The following is a 20996-nucleotide window of genomic DNA, read 5'->3' on the forward strand; positions in this document are numbered from 1 at the left end:
GATGATGATGGTGATGGTGATGATGATGATGATGATGGTGATGGTGATGATGATGATGATGGTGGTGGTGGTGATGATGATGATGATGATGGTGATGGTGATGATGATGATGATGGTGGTGGTGATGGTGATGATGATGATGATGGTGGTGGTGATGATGATGATGATGGTGGTGGTGATGATGATGATGATGATGATGGTGGTGGTGATGATGATGGTGGTGGTGGTGGTGATGATGATGATGATGATGGTGATGATGATGATGATGGTGGTGGTGGTGATGATGATGATGATGGTGGTGGTGATGGTGATGATGATGATTTTGATGATGGTTGTGGCAAAAGTAATGTCATAGAAGTTGAAACCTTGTAATAATAAATAGTCTGTGATCATGATGGTGGTGATGATGATGGTGGTGGTGGTGGTGTTGGTAACAGTGGCAAAAGTAAAGTCATTGAAATTAAACCCTTGAATTTAGAAATACTTGCTGTGAGTATATGTGTGATGTGGCATAACTGTTGAGAATTAGTCATAGTGGGAAGAATTACATATGAAAATGAATTCTCAGTGAAGCATGCAAGAGTATTAGATTCCAATGTTGATATTTTCTGCTATCATATTTTGCACAATAATGGTTATCTGTGTTTCTCTTCAAGTGACTGCAAAACTCAAGAATGAATGCATATTTTTGGCATCTACATCAATTATCATCTTAGATAGTGGTATGGGACTGTGCTTCAAAATACACAATATCAAAGTCAAAATCTTATTTTTCAATCACTACAGCAATAGCCTACCTATTGACATATTGCCAGCCAACAAAGTAATTTGTGAGCCCTTTTTGTCATCATTCAAGCAATTTAATGCTGTGTCCAAACCTTCTCTTAATAATGAATGTATCCCAAGAATTTGCCATTAGGGTGAAAAAAAAAAGTCTGGTACATTTCACAAGGGGTATTGTTTGAACAGTCATGTGATTTGGGCTGAGTTGCATTGCTAGTTTTATGTACTTTCATACTGCATTTATGTCCATGAGTGGGAGTGGTGTTGCTTTGTTTAGTGATTAAGTAAAAGTGTTTTGTGGGGCAGCATTCTGCCAAAGACTACCAAAGTGCCTTCATCACGGTGCCCTCGTCACCACTCGTTACCATGGAAACCCTGTCTGTTATACCAAAGTGTCGTTTACTTTCCCCCTAGATGGTTTTGCCTTCTCCCAGGAGGAGCATGGCGTCATCACCCAGGTGAGTTCTGGAGGAGTAGCGCGCTAGTTTGTGGTATACTGTTAAAGTGGAAATTTTCGCAGTGTTGAAATTTTTTTGCATTTTGCGCAACAAGAAACCAGCGCGAAATAAAAGCTTGTGAATATTGCTGCTTGCCGTATGTTCCAGTAGTTGATGTCTTGATTCCACGGAATTAAAAACATGCAAAACTCATCTTAACCAGCCGTGCGCAAAAATTTACTCCCATGAAAATATCCACTTTTACAGTAGCTGCCCCTGCCCCCACTCTTCATCCTTAAAGGGATAGTACAGTATTGGTGGAGATAAGAATTGGGCTATTAACTTTTTGCGAGATACCAAGAAACACTTATCATATAGTATAGAGCATACCATTTTAAGAGGAATTCAAAGTTTATTTGATGAAAATTGGGTTTGGAATGAATGAAACATCCAAAAACAAAGTAAAACAAAGCGATCGTAATAAAGTGTGGGTCCCACACTCTCTTAGAATCACACTTTTTTGGATATCTCAGCCATTTCAAAACCAATTTTCATCAAATAAACGTTGCATTCCTCATAGAATTACATGCTCTTTCATATTTCATAAGAGGTTTCTCATTATCTCACCAAAAAATGTTAGAAACCTGAAATTAGGTCTCAACCAAAACTGTACGATCCCTTTAACCCACTAAAAACTAGTCCTGAGTATACTCCTACAGGTGTCTAAGGAAAATGCTTGTTATAGCCAAATAAGATTGTCCTCAGTGGGTTAATAGTGAAGCATAGGCCGAGATGCCAACTGTTACTTTGTTGCAGTAATTTGTATCATTTCCCCCCCCCCCCCTCCCATGAATACTGCAGATTTCATGGAAAAGACTGTTTTCCCCAGATTTTATTACTACACATGTCTACTGTGGGAAAGGTTTTTCCAGAAAAGAAAAAAAGAAAGCCTTTTTTTTCTTTTAAGCTTCAGAATACTGCAAATTTATTTGCAAGGTTGGCATCCCTACATAGTATGCTCAGTTGTTATTTTTCACAACTCAAGTCAAAGTCCTTGTGACTAGACTGCAGTGAATTGGTGGTAGTAAACCTTGTTTTTTGGGGGGTTTTTTTTGCTGAGTGTGATAGCAGACTACTCGTCTGGTTTTTACCCTTCTCTGTTTTTAAAAATGACAGTAGAAAAGTGAACATGCCATATACAGAGACTCCAACTCTCCCGTTTTCGACGGGAGATCTCCCACCAAAAACCCATTTTTGCAAAATCTCCCGTTCTCCCGCTTGAGATTTAATTTCTCTTGCCCTGGCTCTGTGTCTCCCGTTGGAAAGGATTTCTTACTTATTGCTATTTTATGTTGAAAAAATAAGCCTTAGATAGCACCAGAGAGCATCTAGAACCCTAGGAACTTCGCACGTATCAACTTGGAGTCTCTGCATATAGTTTGTCACGATTTTGTTTTCCAGAATTTTGCAAGATTGTTGATATCTGGGAATTTACCAATTTGGCAAACATTGCGTTTCATAACACTTTTTTATTTTTTGACTCGTCATAATATAGTCTATCTGTTTGTTTGTTTGTTTCTACCTACTCATCAGGCTGAAGTAATCAGAGCTTACGACACCACAAAGAGACCGTCTGGAGCAGTTGTCATCCATGAAGAGCGCTCCTAGCGACGCCGCCGCCCTCTAGAAGCACCCTCCCGGAGATGCATCGTCTACTTAATCAACCATAGCTGTAGCCAAAATTTCCGTGTACTGGTATGTGAATGATTGTCAACATCAGTAGGCACTAGAGCCAACAGGGCACAAACGTGGTGCCGCAAACTTTGAAGCTGGGCCCTCTCCTCAAGCTGAAAAATATTCTGTATGTAGCTTTCAGTAGTAGACCATTTAGTGTTCCCAATTTTGAAAATGTATTGCAGGTAGAGATTTGCAGGAGAAGTCTTGAATTCAGGTCTGTGAATCCACTCGTGTATTCAGTGTATTATTTTTTGCGTGTGCATCTGATTGTGCCGTCCCATCATGTGCACCGTCTTTACACAATCAGGATGCGCTCAAAACAGTACGGAGTCTGATTTGAGGCTAGGTACTCTGTCTCTCTGTCGTAAAAATGTAGATACTAGGTGTTTCAAAAAACATTTCCCACTTTTGATCATTAATAATTCTGAAACTGTTCATTCGATAAAATTGTCATTGATATGAGTAATAGCTGAATAGTGTAAAATTTTGTTGAAGGTAATTTGAATGTGAAAGCATAAATCAGTTTCATTAAATCGAAGATTGATTTTGAAGTAAGGTTTCAGATTTTGGTCAAATTTTTACCCTCTGTACAAAAATGAACTTTACACAGAAACCAATGATGTGTATGTGAGTGTGTGCTGACAATGGCCCTGAACATTGGACATGCCTGAACCACCTGTTGACTGGGCGTCAGTCTCGCGCTCCCTGGCACATGAATGCTTAATCAATAATTCATGTTGATTGCCCTGGGCACTGCTAGTCTGAATTCATGCACGGTAAAGGGTAAAATGCATGCACATGGAAAAAGTAAGCACATGTTTCCATGTGCTTGCAAACACCACATTTCATTCCAGCTGGCAATCATTTTCAAATTTTGCTTCACATATCAGTAAATTTGGGATATGATTAAGCATAAATGATCTAAAGTTCCTCATTTTTATACAACTGTCTACTAATTAAATAGTCTGACAAATTTTTCGCTTTTTCGATGAGAGATCATTTTTGGTAAAGAGCTCAGCAGCATTTATCATTGGGGCGATTTGTTTCACAGTAGATTTGTTTAAGGTTCCATATACACAAGTGTATACTCTAATTGATTTTTTTTTGCTTCCTGTCACCATGTTTACGATAGAACACAAGGTATTCATTGTAATTTCGTTTTTCAGAAGTAGGGAGAGCACTGTCGCGACTCAAAGACAGTATCGGCAGGTGTTTGACTTTACACAGATACTGCCAGAGGCTGAATAAAGACTAGTTGTGACAATGGAATTTCTCATGAATAAATAATGAAGCATTCAAACCCTGGCCATTGTTCAGGACCATTGTCAGGGTGTTAACCACACACTCCCATACACACCCATTGACCCCCGTGCAAAGTGAAATTTTGTACAGAGGGTTGAAAATAGAGCAAAATCTGGAACCTAACTGTGAAATTAATCATGGATTTCATGAAACCGATTTATGCTTTCATATTTAAACCACCTTCAACCAAATTGTACAGTATTCAGCTATCACTCATATCAATTACAGTGTTATCTGATATATAGTTTATGAATTATTAAGAATAAAAAGTGGGAAATGTTTTTTGAAACACCTAGTATTACCGGTAGTAAGTGCAGAAGGACATTTCGTACTCATTAATTGTGTTACCAATGAATGTATGATGTCAGGAGGGACATGCACATGTAGTGCAATTGCTGAGGATTCGAAGCTAAAATACCTCGTTGTCTTGGAGATAAAGTTTGTGTGATTGATTCACAACTATTATCCTCTCTCGATTGCGCTTCATTTGAATTGTCAGAAACGTGTCTCAGGTTACGACTATGTAGAGAAAATGAGATTTAGGAAGAAAACAAAATTCAAAATTATCCTTTCCATCATGCACTGCAACTAGTGGCACTGCACACCACCCTACTTGAGCTAGTCTCTGCTTCAGACAATGATCATGGTGTAATACAAACAAAACTGCCGTGTTTACTCCCTGATGTCCCGCGGTGATAGACACGATCATTTCATCGTCAGTTTTGACTTTGAAATAGTCTGTGACCCTGTCATAGAAGATATGTGTTTCATGCAAAATGTAGTCATATGATGGGAATGACAAAGGATAAGTCTGGAACTAAGACTAACGATTGAGCTGATGTGTTCTTACATTCAAAGATTTCACTTTTCCATGCATGGGGAATGGCAGCAATGCCTATTTATGATGAGAGTGAATAAAGTGATCATGCCAACAGTAATACTGATTTTCTTCTCTCTTTTTTTATCATGATTAAAATCTCACTTATTTTTGGTTTTGTTTTGTTTTTTTTGTTTTTTTCATTGGTCCTTTTGTCTTTTAGTGATTAGATATAACTGTTATTTCTAAAAGTAGAAATGTTCTTTTTGTATAATCTCCGTCTTCTCCTATGTACAGATAATTAGAAGGGGTGTAATTCCATGCCTCATGCACAATTCCTTTGAGTATTGTCACATTCAATATTTAAAACCAGGAATTAAGAGTAAAGACAACTGTCCTTTTGCTTGGTTTAAGGATAAGGTTAGGGGAGGAGACAGGAGAAAAATAAGTGGTATTTAATTCAATACAACAAGTTTATGGCAATGTCACTGGCATTGAGTAATCACAGTGCTGGATAAAAGAGCTTTAGCTGTAGTATTGTGTAGTGTGTTAATGGATACTGTGGACTGACTGAATGCCAGTGACCATGGGCTATGTGCATGTCATTGGAACGAGGAAATAGTGCTCTATTATGGTACTTGCCAATGGTTGGAAAACAGTTAAAGTATATTGAATAAAGAATTCTTACATGATAACTGTTTTTGATATTCAATATATCACCATGGAAATAATAAAACTTGTATGTTAAAACTGTGCTATATTGCTGTTTTCACTCCTTATGCACACTATCTACAGAAACATTTATAAAGGTATTTTAACTTATGAAAGCTGTTAGTTTAGCGCAACCAGGTTGTAAATCATAGCAGTCCCCAGGTTTGATATCATTCATTTTATTGTGATTGACCCAAGGGTATCACCAGTATAGATATGTGGTCATTTTCTGCCTCTGATTTTCATGATGATTAATTGTTGTATGTACTTCCAAAAGTTTCCTGTTTGTATGGAAGGAAAACGAAAAGATGTCTGCCAGTTGTATCGAATGCAAAAATCACCGTGAAAATGTTTTTATTTGTTATGTTAGTGCGATGTGATATACTGTGAATACAGTGCTACCAACTGGGTATATGTAACTGTGATGGCATACATGCCGTAATGTTTCACATGCTTAGGCGACATTTTTTTTAGCAAAGACTGCTTTCACCCTTCACTTCTGCCAGCCAGTGTTGATGTGGATTTCGTACGTATTGCGCAATCAACCCAGTGTATGTACTGTAGACTGTAAATGACTGTGTCGTGTTTGTTATTTAATGTATGTGTATATGAGATGTGTAAAGATTCTTATGTTATATGTTACACAGATGAGCTGATAAATGTACAGTATGATATGTGAACATTTTCTGCAGAGCCTAGCCAAACATTTTGCTGTATCATATGCTCTCAATCAATCACTCATCATTTTCAGTTGTGCCATGGTTGGACTGTTCAAAAGAAAGAAATGTGCTCTTACACGATGGAAGCATTTTTTGTAAAGTTTTATGCAATTTGGCACCAAAAAAAAAGTATTTGTCTTTTCAGGCTTCACCTTGGCTCGTTTTCTATAGTCTTTTGAGTTTTGCAATAGACTTAACTGCAACCATAAATTGTTTGCCATAATCTTTCAAATTTTTTTACTGCTGTGAAGAACTGTTGGGGTATAGCCAGTCCATATATTTCTTCATGTGTTGTAGCCCCATACCGAGATCTCTTCGCTGGCAAAAGAGGACAAGGGCGGATCCAGGAATTCCATAAAGGGGGGTGCAAAGCAGTTTATATTTCTGGTGCCACTTCCGGGTTTAATCAGCTGACAAGAACAAAAGAAAAGAAAAAAAGGCCTTAACAGGAATTTCCTCGTACCACTTCCGGGGTTAATCGGCTGACAAGCAAAAAGAAAAAAGCTTAAGTGCAAATTTTCTCCTCATGCCACTTTTCCCCTTTTTATTTCTTTCATTTTGAAAAAAAAGATAAAATAAAATAAAGGGGGGCACACCCAATGCCCCCCCCCCCCCCGATCCCACTGGACAATTAGATACAAAAGATCTATCGCTGCTAAACAGACAGACATTTAGTGCAATTTGTAGATAGACAAGAGGCTTATCGTGGTAGGTGGCGAATAGTGGTCAGGAGTTTCATCAGATGATTTTATCAGAAGTTTCATCCTTTAAAAAAAAAAGTTACCAGTCTCATTCGGGAGTCATCCATCCAGAAAAGATCGGAGATATTTCTCATATCAGAAGACGATGCTTATTTACTGAGCACTCCCTCACCCTGGGTATGTGAGGAATGATGGAAATGTACAATGAAACTGTATGCATCCTTTGAACCCATTTGGTGAGCCAAGAACAGGTGTCTTAATTGTTTTCAATGGAGTAGGAGTTTTTAGAATAAAGGAGGATGAGAGCATATTGTGGGGAGAGGTATTTCAGCAACCTGCTCAAGAGATTTCTTTTTGGTAAGGACCGTTTTCAATGCGTACAGGAATGGAGTCTGGAGTCACGCATCCACACCGAATTTTATTGCTGCGCTTTCAGTACAGCAGCGTATTGGATACCCTTAGAGTTATGTTATCTCAGGCGCCAATTACTATGCACATGACAATCACGCATTGGATAAAACTTTTTGATTGCAAGATGGCGCTCTATGTCGTGAGCGCCTTCCCTTCTATCCTATGCATACGGCTTTTGAGATATTTTCGGCTGACATCTTGCAAAACCTTGTTCTGAAGTTTGGAGAATTTTATGGAATATTTTCTTCTTCTTTTTGCTTTCTTTTCAACAGCTAATTTAGATGTTGAATCCTTTGCAATATGTAGTACTTTTGTTCTTTGAAATGTCCTGAGTATATATAAGAAAGTTGTGTTCAACCATCAATTATTTATCATTTGCATTATGCTAAAGTGGACACATTATGTAAGTTAACCATGTAACAATATTTATTTATACCTGATAATGGCATTCATTATGTTTTCATTCATGATATTTTATAGAAGAATAATTGGGAAGTATAATTCATTTTATATATTCTTTCCAGCGAACCAGATTTAAATGTCAGACCAACAAATAGAAAATTTCTGTCTTATTAGATACGTACTTATTCTTAATAAGTGTAGGTCCTGCCAAAGTATAACCATGCACTTTAACATCAACCATTAATTGAATGCCACATTCACACCTATCAAAAGACTTGTGACAGCTTTTAATTTTCTAATGATACTTTTACATCATTATGCATATTGTGTCCTGGATGTATGTTATTGAAAAGATATTCATCTTTTAAATGCCATAAGCTATTTAGTAAAGTGCAATATATCACCTGTAGAGAATATTACATGCATGTATGTTCAATGCTTTGATTTTTTACTGTAAAGACATTCCTACATGTAAAAACGAAAATTGCAAATTTGTTGATCTCTTCTTATGTTGAGTCAGCATATCATATACTGTAATAGAAAATGTGCACACACAAATGTAATGGCAATGATATTCCTATTAAACATGTAAAGCTTATGTAGTATTTTATATTTACTTTTACCAAATGCTTGCACTTTATTTAATTCCGTGTAATTACTAACCTAGTTCTGTAGGTACTGCATTATTGGAACTAGGACTTAAATAGTAAAATGATGAAATGTTACAATGTTACTGTGCAAATGAAAATTTTTATTGACATTTGTAATATGGACACTTCTCAGTTGCTTATGCACTGAAGGAAAATGTATAAAGTAATGTGAGGAATAACTATGATATGCTTACTTTTGGAGGATGCTTTTTGTATAGTGACAGAAATAGGACAGCAAAATATTCTCAGAAAAGAATGATTCTGTAAATCCTGGATAACAGAATTCAGTTGGAATGTATTTTTGTGATCCAGCCTCGGTATCATGATGTATTATTGTCAAAGACATTCTGTTTCTGAACAGTAACAGCTTTATTTCTTCGCTGCATTGATCTCTGAAGGGTGAAATCATTGCAACTGTCATGGCAACGATTGAATGCCTACATCTGATTGGCTGTCTGTAACCTGTTGCTATGGTGATTCAGTCAAAGTGATGTTACATCCTGCCTGAAGCACAATTTATTTTGAATTCTCTGGAATCAAGAAATGATAAAGATCTTGCAACTGATTTACAAATTGCCCCACATCAATGTAAAGAATTGTCAATCAGTTGCAATAAAAACAATGTGATGCAACAAAAAAAAAAAATCATTAATTTGGAGAAAAACCTCGATAACTGTACTGTCCAAGTTATCTTTTGAAGCTCAGCTTATCTGGGAAACATCTTCATAGAAAAAAAAATGTGCAGAGGGAAGCCTTTTTTATGGTCATTATTCTAGCGGCTTTGGGTAAGACTAGGTCTTAATTGTGGATTGTGCTGGATTATACTCTTAACATCTTTGGATAAGGCTAGTTCTTAATTGTAGATTGTGGTGTAATTAGCCAATCAAGGATGCTTGAAAGTGTGCAGGACAAAACTTGCAATAGAAATCAAGAATATACACTACATGACTTTTTCAGACACTATCTTGAAACAAGCCCATGAAATTAATGTTTTCTATAATCAGAATCCAGTGTATATGTTTAATTGCAAAACAGAAAACAGAAAATAAAAACAAAGCAAAATAAGGCAAAACCGAAAAACACTTATTTTCGTTTGTCAAAGATCAAAATATAATACTAAGTAATACAGTGAACAAAGCTTTTCTTGAAATTTACAATTTTTTTTTTTTTTTGCTTGAGAAAGTGTAATGCATTATCTAGTTGCCTTCAAAAGTGCCAACATGCTTTTAAAGACTTAAAAACATGCATGATGCTTCGCCCCAAGTGAACTTCTTTATCATGGAAAGCAGGGTGTATTTTGATCAAAATGCATGCATTTTGTTATGGCAAAAATTGTGTAATGTTGCTGTGAATAAAAGAAAATATGATATTGAAATACACATGGGTTTCTTTTTTAATTTTTACTAAAGCTGCCTCGTGTGACATAAGAACCGCTTAGTGCAGATCCTGTGAGGGTAATTCTGCGATGAATTATGAAATAAAGTACTCTGTGCAAACTACATATTAATCAACTTAGTTTTCTAATAAATAGAGTAAAAGTGATTGTGCTGTAAATGTCAGCAACTACATGTTCTTTCTTTTTAATCTCATGTTCGTGGGCCCCACCCTAAGTCAGTCCTTGTCCTTAACCTAATTAGTGAAGTATTATAATTAACAAAACAATGTATTTGTATTTAGAATTCTAGAGAATTAGTGTCCATGCTTTATCCGTTTTTCTTTGTAGTGTGTGTGTGTGGGGGGGGGGGGGAGGCTGACAGGATTAGAAAAATGCGAGTTTGATTTTCAATATGAATGTTCTTGAAAGCAATGAAAACCTCATCAAATCAGACATTTTGCATGTATTTTGCTGCTTCCCATATGTCAAAAAACAAAACAAAACTAATCATGAAAAACATTTTAGAGCAACCGTTCTCTGAATATGAGAGTCTTCTCTTCTCGAAACCATTTTACTGTCTAATTTTATCAAAGTGGTAAAGTAGTGTTGCATCATGCTACATGTGGCTGGACTGCAATGTACTTCCTTGAGATATTCCAGACTCGATTTGCTTCAAGACTTCGCTGTTATATACCAAGACTAGATGTTCTCCGTTTTCTGCTGTATCGTTTCTGAATGATCTGTACATTATTTGCTTTCCATGTTGTACAAAGAATATCAAAGAAAAAAAAAAACTATGAATGACATGAAAATGACGATCGATGTGTGATGATAGTACCAAGTCATGTCCGCAAAAAAATTATGATAATAAAATGGAGCATGAAGGTGTCACTTTCAATCGCAGTCACGTGTATGATCTCGTTTTTAGTGTGGAAACTCATCTGTAGTGGAAATTAATCTGAAATTGGTTTTAAACTTTTAATCTCAATACAAAGTGTCTACCTCCGAAATTTTCATATGCCAGCGCTACAAGAGAGCCATGATGTATTAAAACCTTCGTGACTTTATAATTACATTGTATGTGATAATGCACCGTAATTCCAAAGTCACGGAGGTTTTAATCTACCATGGCTCTTTTGTCGGGTCTGTACAGAAGGGCTCCTGCAGAATCGGGGCGACTTTACAGCATCATACTCGCATGTTCTGTCTTTTTTTTTTTTTTATAATCCATGGTCATCAGTATTTCGTCATAATTCACCAACAATAACGAGATGTGACATTGAACTTTTGATCTCAATACAAAATATTAACTTCCGAAAATGCACCGTAATTCCAAAGATGCATATTATTCAACATACAGTCTGGATTACTGTGTGTGGATCTCCCCGACTCTGACGTGTGAATGTTTACAGCCCTAGAGTGAGTGTGTGTGTGTGTGTGTGTGTGTGTGTGTGTGTGTGTGTGTGTGTGTGTGTGTGTGTGTGCGTGTGCGTGCGTGTGTTTGTGTGTATGTGTACATTGTGTGTACATTGTGTGTCTGGTATGAATGCTGTTAAATTTGATTATTTGATTTCTCCATTCACGAAATGAAAAGATTTTTTGTCACTTTATCGTAAGGCATTTTAAAGGCAAGCGTTTTCAGCGGCAATTTGCTTATGGAAATAATTTCTAAAAGAAATAAACGTACGTATATTTCTATTGCAAACAGAGTTCGAAGGATGCATTGCTAAAAAGGCACGGACAAGAATTAAAGGTATGAATAATGGAATGAGTGACAGGAGTATGTGCCAATCTGATTGAATTATACGGCGCCTCAACTCTCACAAACACAAAGAGGGCGCCTTATTCTAAGGAGAGAAATCTCTTCTTCCACATCCCTGGTTATTCAAGCTTTGAAGATTTGTATGATTGATCATTGTCTCTATACCTAAGGGCACAAGATTATAGAAGAGGAGTGGGGGGGGGGGGGGGGGATAAAAAGAAAAGAGAAGCGAAGATCTCGTAGCTGTTCTTATTTTGCATGCTGCTCCTAATTTGACAAAACTGTCAATACTAGCTAGTTGCTCTGTTACTGTAGGTCTACTACCGCAAGATATTTACATTGTACCTTAAAATTTTTTCGTATATACTGTATATGTTTGTCCAATTGGCGCAAAATTATCCATTAACATGTTACACCTTTGCTTTTCGCAATAATAGCGATGCCCAGCATATGAGGAGGATAATAATAAAGGAATAGAACACCCCTCAGAATATTATGAGCCTCGGATAATTAACGCTAATATGCTGCGGCAGTGTCATTACCATGATTGGATATTCCCCTCGAATTTAGCTTTTTAGAACGTAACGGTCAGCCGCATAAAGGGAAAAAAATCAAAACGTAATGGTCAGCACGAGTTTAACAATAAACAGTAGTCGGCCTAATTAGTGCTGCTGCGCTGTGCAGTCAAAAGCAGCGCCAAAGTAGACGCATCGCTTACGCTTACAACAGGCTACTAGCACCATTCAAGCAGTCTTTTGTCACTCACCTTTACGAACAAATCGCGCACTTTTTTTTCGCCAAATGCTCGCAGCGCGTGTCGCTGTTAAGCGAGCGCATTATATCGATTGGGCGTAGTCGTTCACATCTGTTTGGTCGCCGGTTTCAAGCGGTACTATGGGCACTCTTTTACAAACGCAGCAACTTCTTCTGCTTGGTCGGCTTATTGACAACAACTTATGGATATTCTAATTTCCGTCTTCTTCTGTCGAGACAAAACAACTTTCTCTTCGTGTTATCGGTCATTATTTTCTCAATCAGTGCTGGACGGTAAGTGGCAAACGATATTATCGTTCTGAGATTTTATATCTACATTGTCAATATCTTCACGCATCAACGAAACATTTTAGATAAAAGTAACGATGTTGTCTTTGTTTGGTTTTCTTTATGTAACAAGGAACAGAAAGCAAAGGGTTTCATCTCAGTGATTACATAAATAGCAATATCACACTGACTGTGTAGACCCTATAGGTTTGTGTTGTCTTTGTTTGTGTTTTACAAAATTACTGTTATTTTGAGGACCTCCTTCTACCCTTTAGGAAGATGATCGTTACAATATTATACAGTTCCATCCCAGTGAAACATGCATTTCGGAACATTCTCTGTATGGAGTATAGTGTTCTTGTTGTTTGTTATTTTTTTAAGCAGGCAAATTAAAAAAACATTATATTTAGAGACAAACACAAAGCATATCAATGCAGAGATAAGCACAGATTCCGTCAGTTTTGTATACAAAGTCTCTTCCGTCATGTTTCACTGTTTTGATATAGACTGTTAACACGAAATCGATGAATAGTCGATGCTCAGATTGAAGAAATGCATTGTAACTTTTACGTTCTATCCACCACATCTATGTTTCGAAGTTAGTTATATCATATGCAACTTACCAATTAATGTTTTACACGATATAATCTCTCCCACATTCCACGCGAGTGAAACTAGGATATTATTCAATACCTGAGACTTGTAATACTTTTTATACACACAATAATTACTTGAACGATGAAGACGAGTATACATGGAAGGTGCGACAAACACATTCTTGCCTGTTCATGTAGGCCTATATTCCCTCCTCGTCTGGACGTAACACATTCACTCCTTCTCAGCGGTGTATAATTACGTGGTACACGGCATGCATCATGCACGCCATGCAGTACAAGTGATGATGGTAATCGAGAAGGATGCGGTAACGATGCCTTGGATGTGGTTGTCATAGCAACTAAGACTACTCGCGGCCTGGCCGCCTTTTGTACTGTTTATTGTGAGCCCGCGATGTATTACAGTCCTGTACAGATGTATACTGTCAAGTGTCTGCATGCGTGCATGAAACGTCTGTACAATTATAGAGTTGTTGTGGAGAATGTCATGTTGCTTATCGTACGTGAAATCACTTTAACACAACATTTCTCGTATTTCTGCAGTTTCTCTGACTTTTTCAATGATGCGAAATGTAGATGTTATGAAGTTCATGCAGCTTGAAAAAAAAAAAAGATTTGGGTATTGTTGTTTGTAAGAATGCGTTCATATTATAAGGAACACGCATGACACACCTAGAATTTAAGTTCATCAGATATCTATACTTTGATTCAATTGGTTACCATTCTTTTTTTTCAGTTGAACAGCCAAAACAGCCTATCAACAGGCACAATGAGCACCCATGTATATTATACACTCGAAAGAGCACAAAGCACAAATTGCATCCATTGTAAACACCACACCACAAACCCTCATCCAGTTGCTGAACAGGCTTTGGTGAGAAGCACCGTAGAAGTAGAAGCAGAAGTAGAACAGATGATCCTATTCTTTTATGGCATTATGATAGGTAGAAATAACCATTCCAAGGAGTGCAGTAATATACAATATATTTTTGTCTCGAAATCATAGCCAAAGTCTTCGAAAGTTGCGGTCTTCTATTCACACTATTTGTTGGTGCAAAATCCGTTCGTTGTCCATGCAGAGTACAGGTGAAAGTCGTAACAAAGTACATTGTCTACTGATTAATGAACATCACGCTCCTCACTGGTCAGGAACCAAACCTGTCAGCTCATTCGAAACATGACTTCACAATATACCTTTTGCTTTTCAGGCGTTCAATACCGTCTTTACAATGTCACTGTATACAATGTCCCTATACATTAACATGATATAGCGATATAGTATACATATATAGTAACAAACATTTTTTTTAAAAACATGTAAATACTGATAATTAGATTATTGCATAGATATTAGAAAAAATATAAAAAAGTTATAGTCTTTTGGAAATAACAATTCTCGCCAATTCAAAGTCACAATGTTATTCTTATTATTATAAGGAATTTTATACGTTTTGGTAGTGATATCGCAAACTTTATGCTTTATGGCTGACCTCTTTCCCAACGAATTTTCTGTGATGTCAGTGAGTACATAGAGTTCGTTGATGAAATATTGCCGCGTTATCATGTTTATTGATGGATTTAAGACGCTCAAATGGTACTCAGTAAAAATTGAATATCAGAAAAATGATTTATTTTCCTCAGTGGCAAGTTGGAAAGTAGTTTTATTCTCGAATTTGTTCACTTTTATAAATTTCCATTGGCAGTATAAAATTATTATACAGTTTTTGAAAAATAGAGCATACGCAAAAGAGGAAAGAAAAGCCAATGATTTTGACTGGAACTCTTAGCTTAGACACACATTCACAAAAACATACATACTTGTGTACACATATACACATATTTTGTGCATACACACACACACACACACACACACACACACACACACACAATTAGTTATTTGTTACACGAATTCTCTACGGGGTATCCCTATACTTGACGTCATGCGGGAGCAAATCAATATGACGGCAATGTAATTATTCCATGCGCGAGGGTTCATTACCAGCTTTGTAGAACTCTTTTAGTGTGTGTGTGTGGGGGGGGGGGGGGGGAACGAGGGGATGATAAACTAATAATCCACACGTAGTATCAACAATCAGGACCATAGTATACTTAACTGATGCTTGTCGGTTCTGTTAGTGAAGGATATCTAAATTCTGGTAGCGCAATACATGGTTGTTATATAAATCTCTGTGTTTATGTACAGAATTGCGGTGTTTGGATGTGACGAAACTTTTCATCCAGTTTGGCGAAGTGCTTCAAAGAAAGAACAGGATCATTATTTCCTGCCATGGAATTGTAAACTTGTAAACTGGAAGTGGGTGCAGGGTTTTGATCCACAAAGTATAAGTGTATGAGTGGGGGGGGGGGAGAGATGTAGCTAAAATACTCCTAGAATCCTCCGTTTTTGTTGTCGGTGATGACATACAATGACGTATCATATCATCGAGCTGTATAATGCTGAATTCATATGCATTCATGATATTTGTAGTTATAATCTGTGGTGTAATAAGATTCCTTGCAGCCCAAAATGATTTATCTTATTTATTTGTGCTTTTTGTTGTTGTTTTCAATTATCATTTATCCCTCTACATTTATAATGAATATGATTGTAAACGTAGTTTTCTTTAATATTTCTGTTTTATTTTGTTTTGTTTGTGCGTTTGTATTTTGTTTTTGTTTCGTTTTTGTTTTGTTTTGTTTTGTTTTGTTTTGTTTTTTGTTTTGTGTTTGTGTTAGTTTTGTTTTCTTGAGGGGGAGGTTACTATTTCATTGCAAAATGTTGCTGGATCTCTCCCCCCCCCCCCCCCCCCCCCATCCCACCCTTGGTTTGTCACTCTTTTCCCTCTCCATTCTCTTTAGGCTATTATTCTCCCCATGTCTCATTCTCTCTCATCCTTTCCCTCATTTTCATTGTCAATTTAATATTCGGCCATCTATGCGGTATACCTTTCCCATTGCGAATGAATTGATAATACCTCCAGGGAGCAAAGGAGATCACGAATTAACCTCAGCGCTCTGGGATAATGGACACCAAACGACTGAAATCAAGGCCATGGCGACTATCAATGATATGCTGCAGTGAATATTAACGAGATTACCGCCTTCGCCGCTTACCAATGTATGGTATAAACAATCAACTTAGTTCATATAAGTCATGCTGTATTGAAGGTCACCGTATTATGTTTTATGCGACAATAGGCATAACCATGGCTGTTCCGTGTTTATACGTCATTAATCTTTTGGGTGATTTGACTGCGATCGGCATAGAAAACCCCATTGCATTGTACACACTGTCCAGTCCCTTGCATGGAAAGGGTTAAACAGCTAATACATGAGTTGTTTTGGAATATCATTAAGAATACATGGCTCTATTGCATCATTTCAGTGTGCCGTTTGTTTAAGAAAGGTAGGCTTAAGTATATGTGTATTCAATTTTACATTGATTTAAGTTCTGCAGTTTTCTGTAAAAATCTTACAGTCATGAAATAACAATACATTTTCAACAAACATCTACATAAAAAAAATGCACATTAGGACCTACTGGCCTTAGTCTATACTAAAAGCTTCATGATGAAGCGAAATTCATTTTTCCAGTTACTAGTAGCGTTCTCAAAATCTCGTTTCGTTTCTCTAAGGAAACCTTATACCCTAAAAAGATCGTATATAGTTGTGGCTGTGTCCTAACTTCAGGTTTCTAGAATTTTTGTGAAATAATGAAAAATGTCTTATGAATTATGAAAGAGTATGTGATTCCTACAGGAATTCAACGTTTTTTTTGAAATGGCTAAAAAACAAAGCGATCCTAATAAAATGTAGGACCCACGTATACGATCAATTTGTTTTACTTTGTTTTTGGATGATGTCTCAGTCATTCCAAAACCGATTTTCATTAAATAAACTTTGAATTCCTCTTAGAATGGTATGCTGTACTACTCTATATAAGTGGGTTTTTTTTATATCTTGCAAAAAGTTAAAGGCTCGATCTTCATCTCCACTAATACTATACTATCCCTTTAACCTTACCATATAAACTACGTGTTTTATTAATTTTATGTATAGATTCAGTGTTATGTATTCAGTATTACGACTTCAATTTCATCAAAGAAGACAAAAACCGAGGAACTGCACATGACTTAGATGTTTGTTTGGAAGATACGTAAGGAAAGCTTAGACATTTTGCCCGTGATGGAAACTTACTGCACGGTAACCCCTTTTCGGGTGATTGTTGGTTAAAAGTCAGTCCATTTACAAAAGTAAGCATTTCATTTTAGCCTTTGTTAAAGAGCCTGTTTTAAAGATAATAATAATGATGATAACAATAATGATAAGGTCTCATTTATCCAGGTAGACTCTTCAGTGTTGCCACTGCTCTACCAGAGGGCCCTGCTATTTTTATTACCCTAGCATTGCCAGGTACCCAATTTCATACACGTGGGTCGAGAGGGACATAGTGGGTAAAAACATCTTGTCCAAGGACGTAAGCACTGGGCGGGATTCGAACTCGGGTCTTTCCGATCGGGAGTCGCGAGTCTTATCTACCATGCCACAGCGCCCCAAGACATATCTAAAGTCAATCGATTTTTTAAATGATAGCGATGCGTTAATTTTTTTCGCGTGTTTGCCATAAAATATGACGTGGGTCATCACAAGTAAATCAATGGAAGTTTATGTACTCCAACACAATTAGATAGGCCTATATTTTAGGACTTCCGAGAATGTAAATGTGTCCACTTTCAGTTACGAAATACATGTAATAAAAGTATGTCTCAGAAACTGTCAAAATCCAAAAATTGTGTTTTATAGGAATGATATCATAATATAGTATCATCATTATCATCATATTTTACGGAATGACGTGCTGCGTGCACCTGTGCGATAATCTTCATCCTGTATTCTGGAGAGCATGATTTTTTTTTTTTTTTTGATAGACTGTTTATTGTACTTCTCACCAACCGTGTGTGATGATTATACCCCCAGAAGAAGACCTCCAACCTTGACGAGCTTTTTGGACCTTTCAGGAATAGTGGATGAAACAGATGCACAAGATTACTTCAGAAAATAATAATTTTGTCTATTTGGGTCATGATGCTAAAAGAAATACGCTATATCATCTTTTTAAATCTTGAGCGATCTCATGAATGCGTTTGTCCATTAAACACACTTTGCAATACGTAAGGAAAATAGTGGGAGGTATCGGCTAGAATGATGGAAATTGATATCCACTTATTCGAGATTTCTCTCTCCCCTCTATTCGTCAGATCTCCTAATTCTCCCTTTCGCAGCCTTGCTTTCCGCACATTGTGTTTCCTCTTCTCTCTTCCCCCTCCTTCCCTCCCGCCTTTCTCTCCCATCCCTCTCTCACTACTAGTATGTTATAGATCTCTCTCTCTCCCTCTCTCTCTTGTTCCCTGCAATAAAATCTACTCCATGCTCTAAAATCTGTGGATTGGCCCCCATCTGTCAATCCAACACGTGCTGTTCTCCCATCAGTCTTGCTTTCCTTGCCACTGCCACTGACTACAGATTTCCACGGGTCATTTATTTGACCCAACCTCTCAGCGTGCCCGCTGACCGGGATAGGGGCACGTTTCGGCCACGCCCTGGTCTACCAGGCTACCCTCCCGCCTCGAGACTCGACGGGAGGGCGCGGCGGGTTTCGTGACAGGGTCCGTCTAGACAAAGCTATGGAGAGCTATACCTGACAGGATGTTGTTATTCGAACACTTATGCTAGTTGAAAAGATGGTTCATATCAGATGCACAAGATAAATTAAACATCTTGACCTATCATACGCAATGGTGAGAGATGGTTGAATTTATTGATTACTAATGTGATTTTGGTGTGATATGCCCCTCTATAATTCATGTTTTTGGCTGTATATAGCCCTTGCTCCTCAGTTTATCAAAATTTTCTATTTATCCATAAGGAATGATGATGATGATGATGATGATGATGACGATGATGACGATGATGACGATGATGACGATGATGACGATGATGATGATGATAATGACGATGATGATGACGATGATGATGTGATGATGATGATTATAATGATGATAATGATGATGGTGATGATGATGGTGATGATGATGATGATGAACAGAATTTATATAGCGCCCTTTATCTGCAAAGAACATTCAACTGAGGTACCCGGCTCCCACAATTCGTCGCACTTATATTTTTCACAAAGTTGCTGGAAAAGATAAAGGTTTTTAGAGATTGAAATGGAAAACCATAGTGCCCATATACTCAAATCTTTCTTCCTGTATAATGATCAATCAAAAACTCAAACTCAAGATTCAACGTGTGAAGAAAACCTTGCTCCTCCTATATTCCGATAAAGCATTTCCCCTTACATTGTGTAAATACCGGGTCAAAAGACCTGTTCGGTTTGAGTGCTGCTTTTTTATACCTTTATTTCTATTTCAACTATAACTGGGGGGGGGGTGGTTCAGTATACCTAACAACAGTGGATTTATGGACTGACATAGCAATGCACCTGACTCATTATTGATAAGCCATTAAATCACCTTTTCTTCTTATTTTGTAAGTTCCCCAGTTATGAACAACATGCAAGTTACAATGTTTTATAAAACCAAAGAGGCGATACGGTCGATATATTCCGTCCTATCATTTTTTTCAACACATTGCACGCCATAGATACTTCCCATCGGTCCAAGTGGTGTGATATTTTCTCACCCAGCAGGATCCATAGCTATCAAAATCAAAATGCATGAGATCATCTCCGTGCTCCTCTTGGCTATGTGAAACTTGAGTTGTTAGTTCTTACTGGGCACATCCTGTAGGAATCCTCTCATTTCACAAACAAAAATATGATAAATGCCCTACTTTGACGTCATATCTTGACCTGGCAAATTCAAAACACTCTCGCCCTTATTACGAGGTATAGGTCAAACTCGTTATTTACGCGGGCTTTGTAGTAGTTGTTTACGTCTTCTTCGTTATTTAAGTATGATTATTTTCCAGCACCCCCCCCCCAAAAAAAAGGAGAGAGAGATCTCAGAGAGAGAGAGTAAAAAGAAGGTATTGCAGAAATCTGACATTGTCATGATAGTTCAGTATGATGCAAATACCACCCTCCACGCCTTTAGTAAAATGAAAAGAATTATATGGCTTACAAATTATGAAGCAACAGAGAACATCTCTAAGTGAAATCCCCCTTTCCATCTTAAATGCATTATTTAACATATGCAGATGAAGAACAAAAACAGTTTTAGTGCTTCAAAATAATTCTAAAATGTTGGTTAAGGATAGCGAGAAACAACCAACGTAAAAATGTTCATTGGTATATGATCATTGTCAAGTTTTCTCGTTTCTATATAAACCGTCTATAGTCATAGTTTATTGAGAAAATTCGTGATATTTCGATCCTTCTATTTGCGGACTAATCTACTTCGAAATTTTTACATGACAGAATGTTTTGAGATACAACTGAACTACATACATCAAAATTAAAGTGATAACTCGAACGTCCAAATGTTAAACAGTGCTTTAACCCGCTCACGACGTG

The 20996-nt window shown here is 37.2% G+C and overlaps 1 protein-coding gene across 1 annotated transcript in view; it reads left to right on the plus strand.

Moving 5' to 3' along the window:
- The window catches only part of LOC139721634 (probable phospholipid-transporting ATPase IA), a 74089-nt gene extending 71201 nt beyond the window's left edge, over positions 1-2888 (plus strand). The window contains exons 36-37 of the mRNA XM_071632964.1: positions 1198-1241; positions 2814-2888. Of these exons, the coding sequence (XP_071489065.1) occupies positions 1198-1241; positions 2814-2888 (119 nt within the window). The remainder of the gene's footprint in view (positions 1-1197; positions 1242-2813) is intronic.
- The last annotated feature ends 18108 nt before the right edge of the window (positions 2889-20996 follow it).

Source organism: Diadema antillarum, unplaced genomic scaffold (genome assembly GCF_040938485.1).
Source record: "Diadema antillarum isolate AM-2024a unplaced genomic scaffold, OU_Dant_1.0 scf00000146, whole genome shotgun sequence".
Classification (NCBI taxonomy): Eukaryota; Metazoa; Echinodermata; class Echinoidea; order Diadematoida; family Diadematidae; genus Diadema; species Diadema antillarum.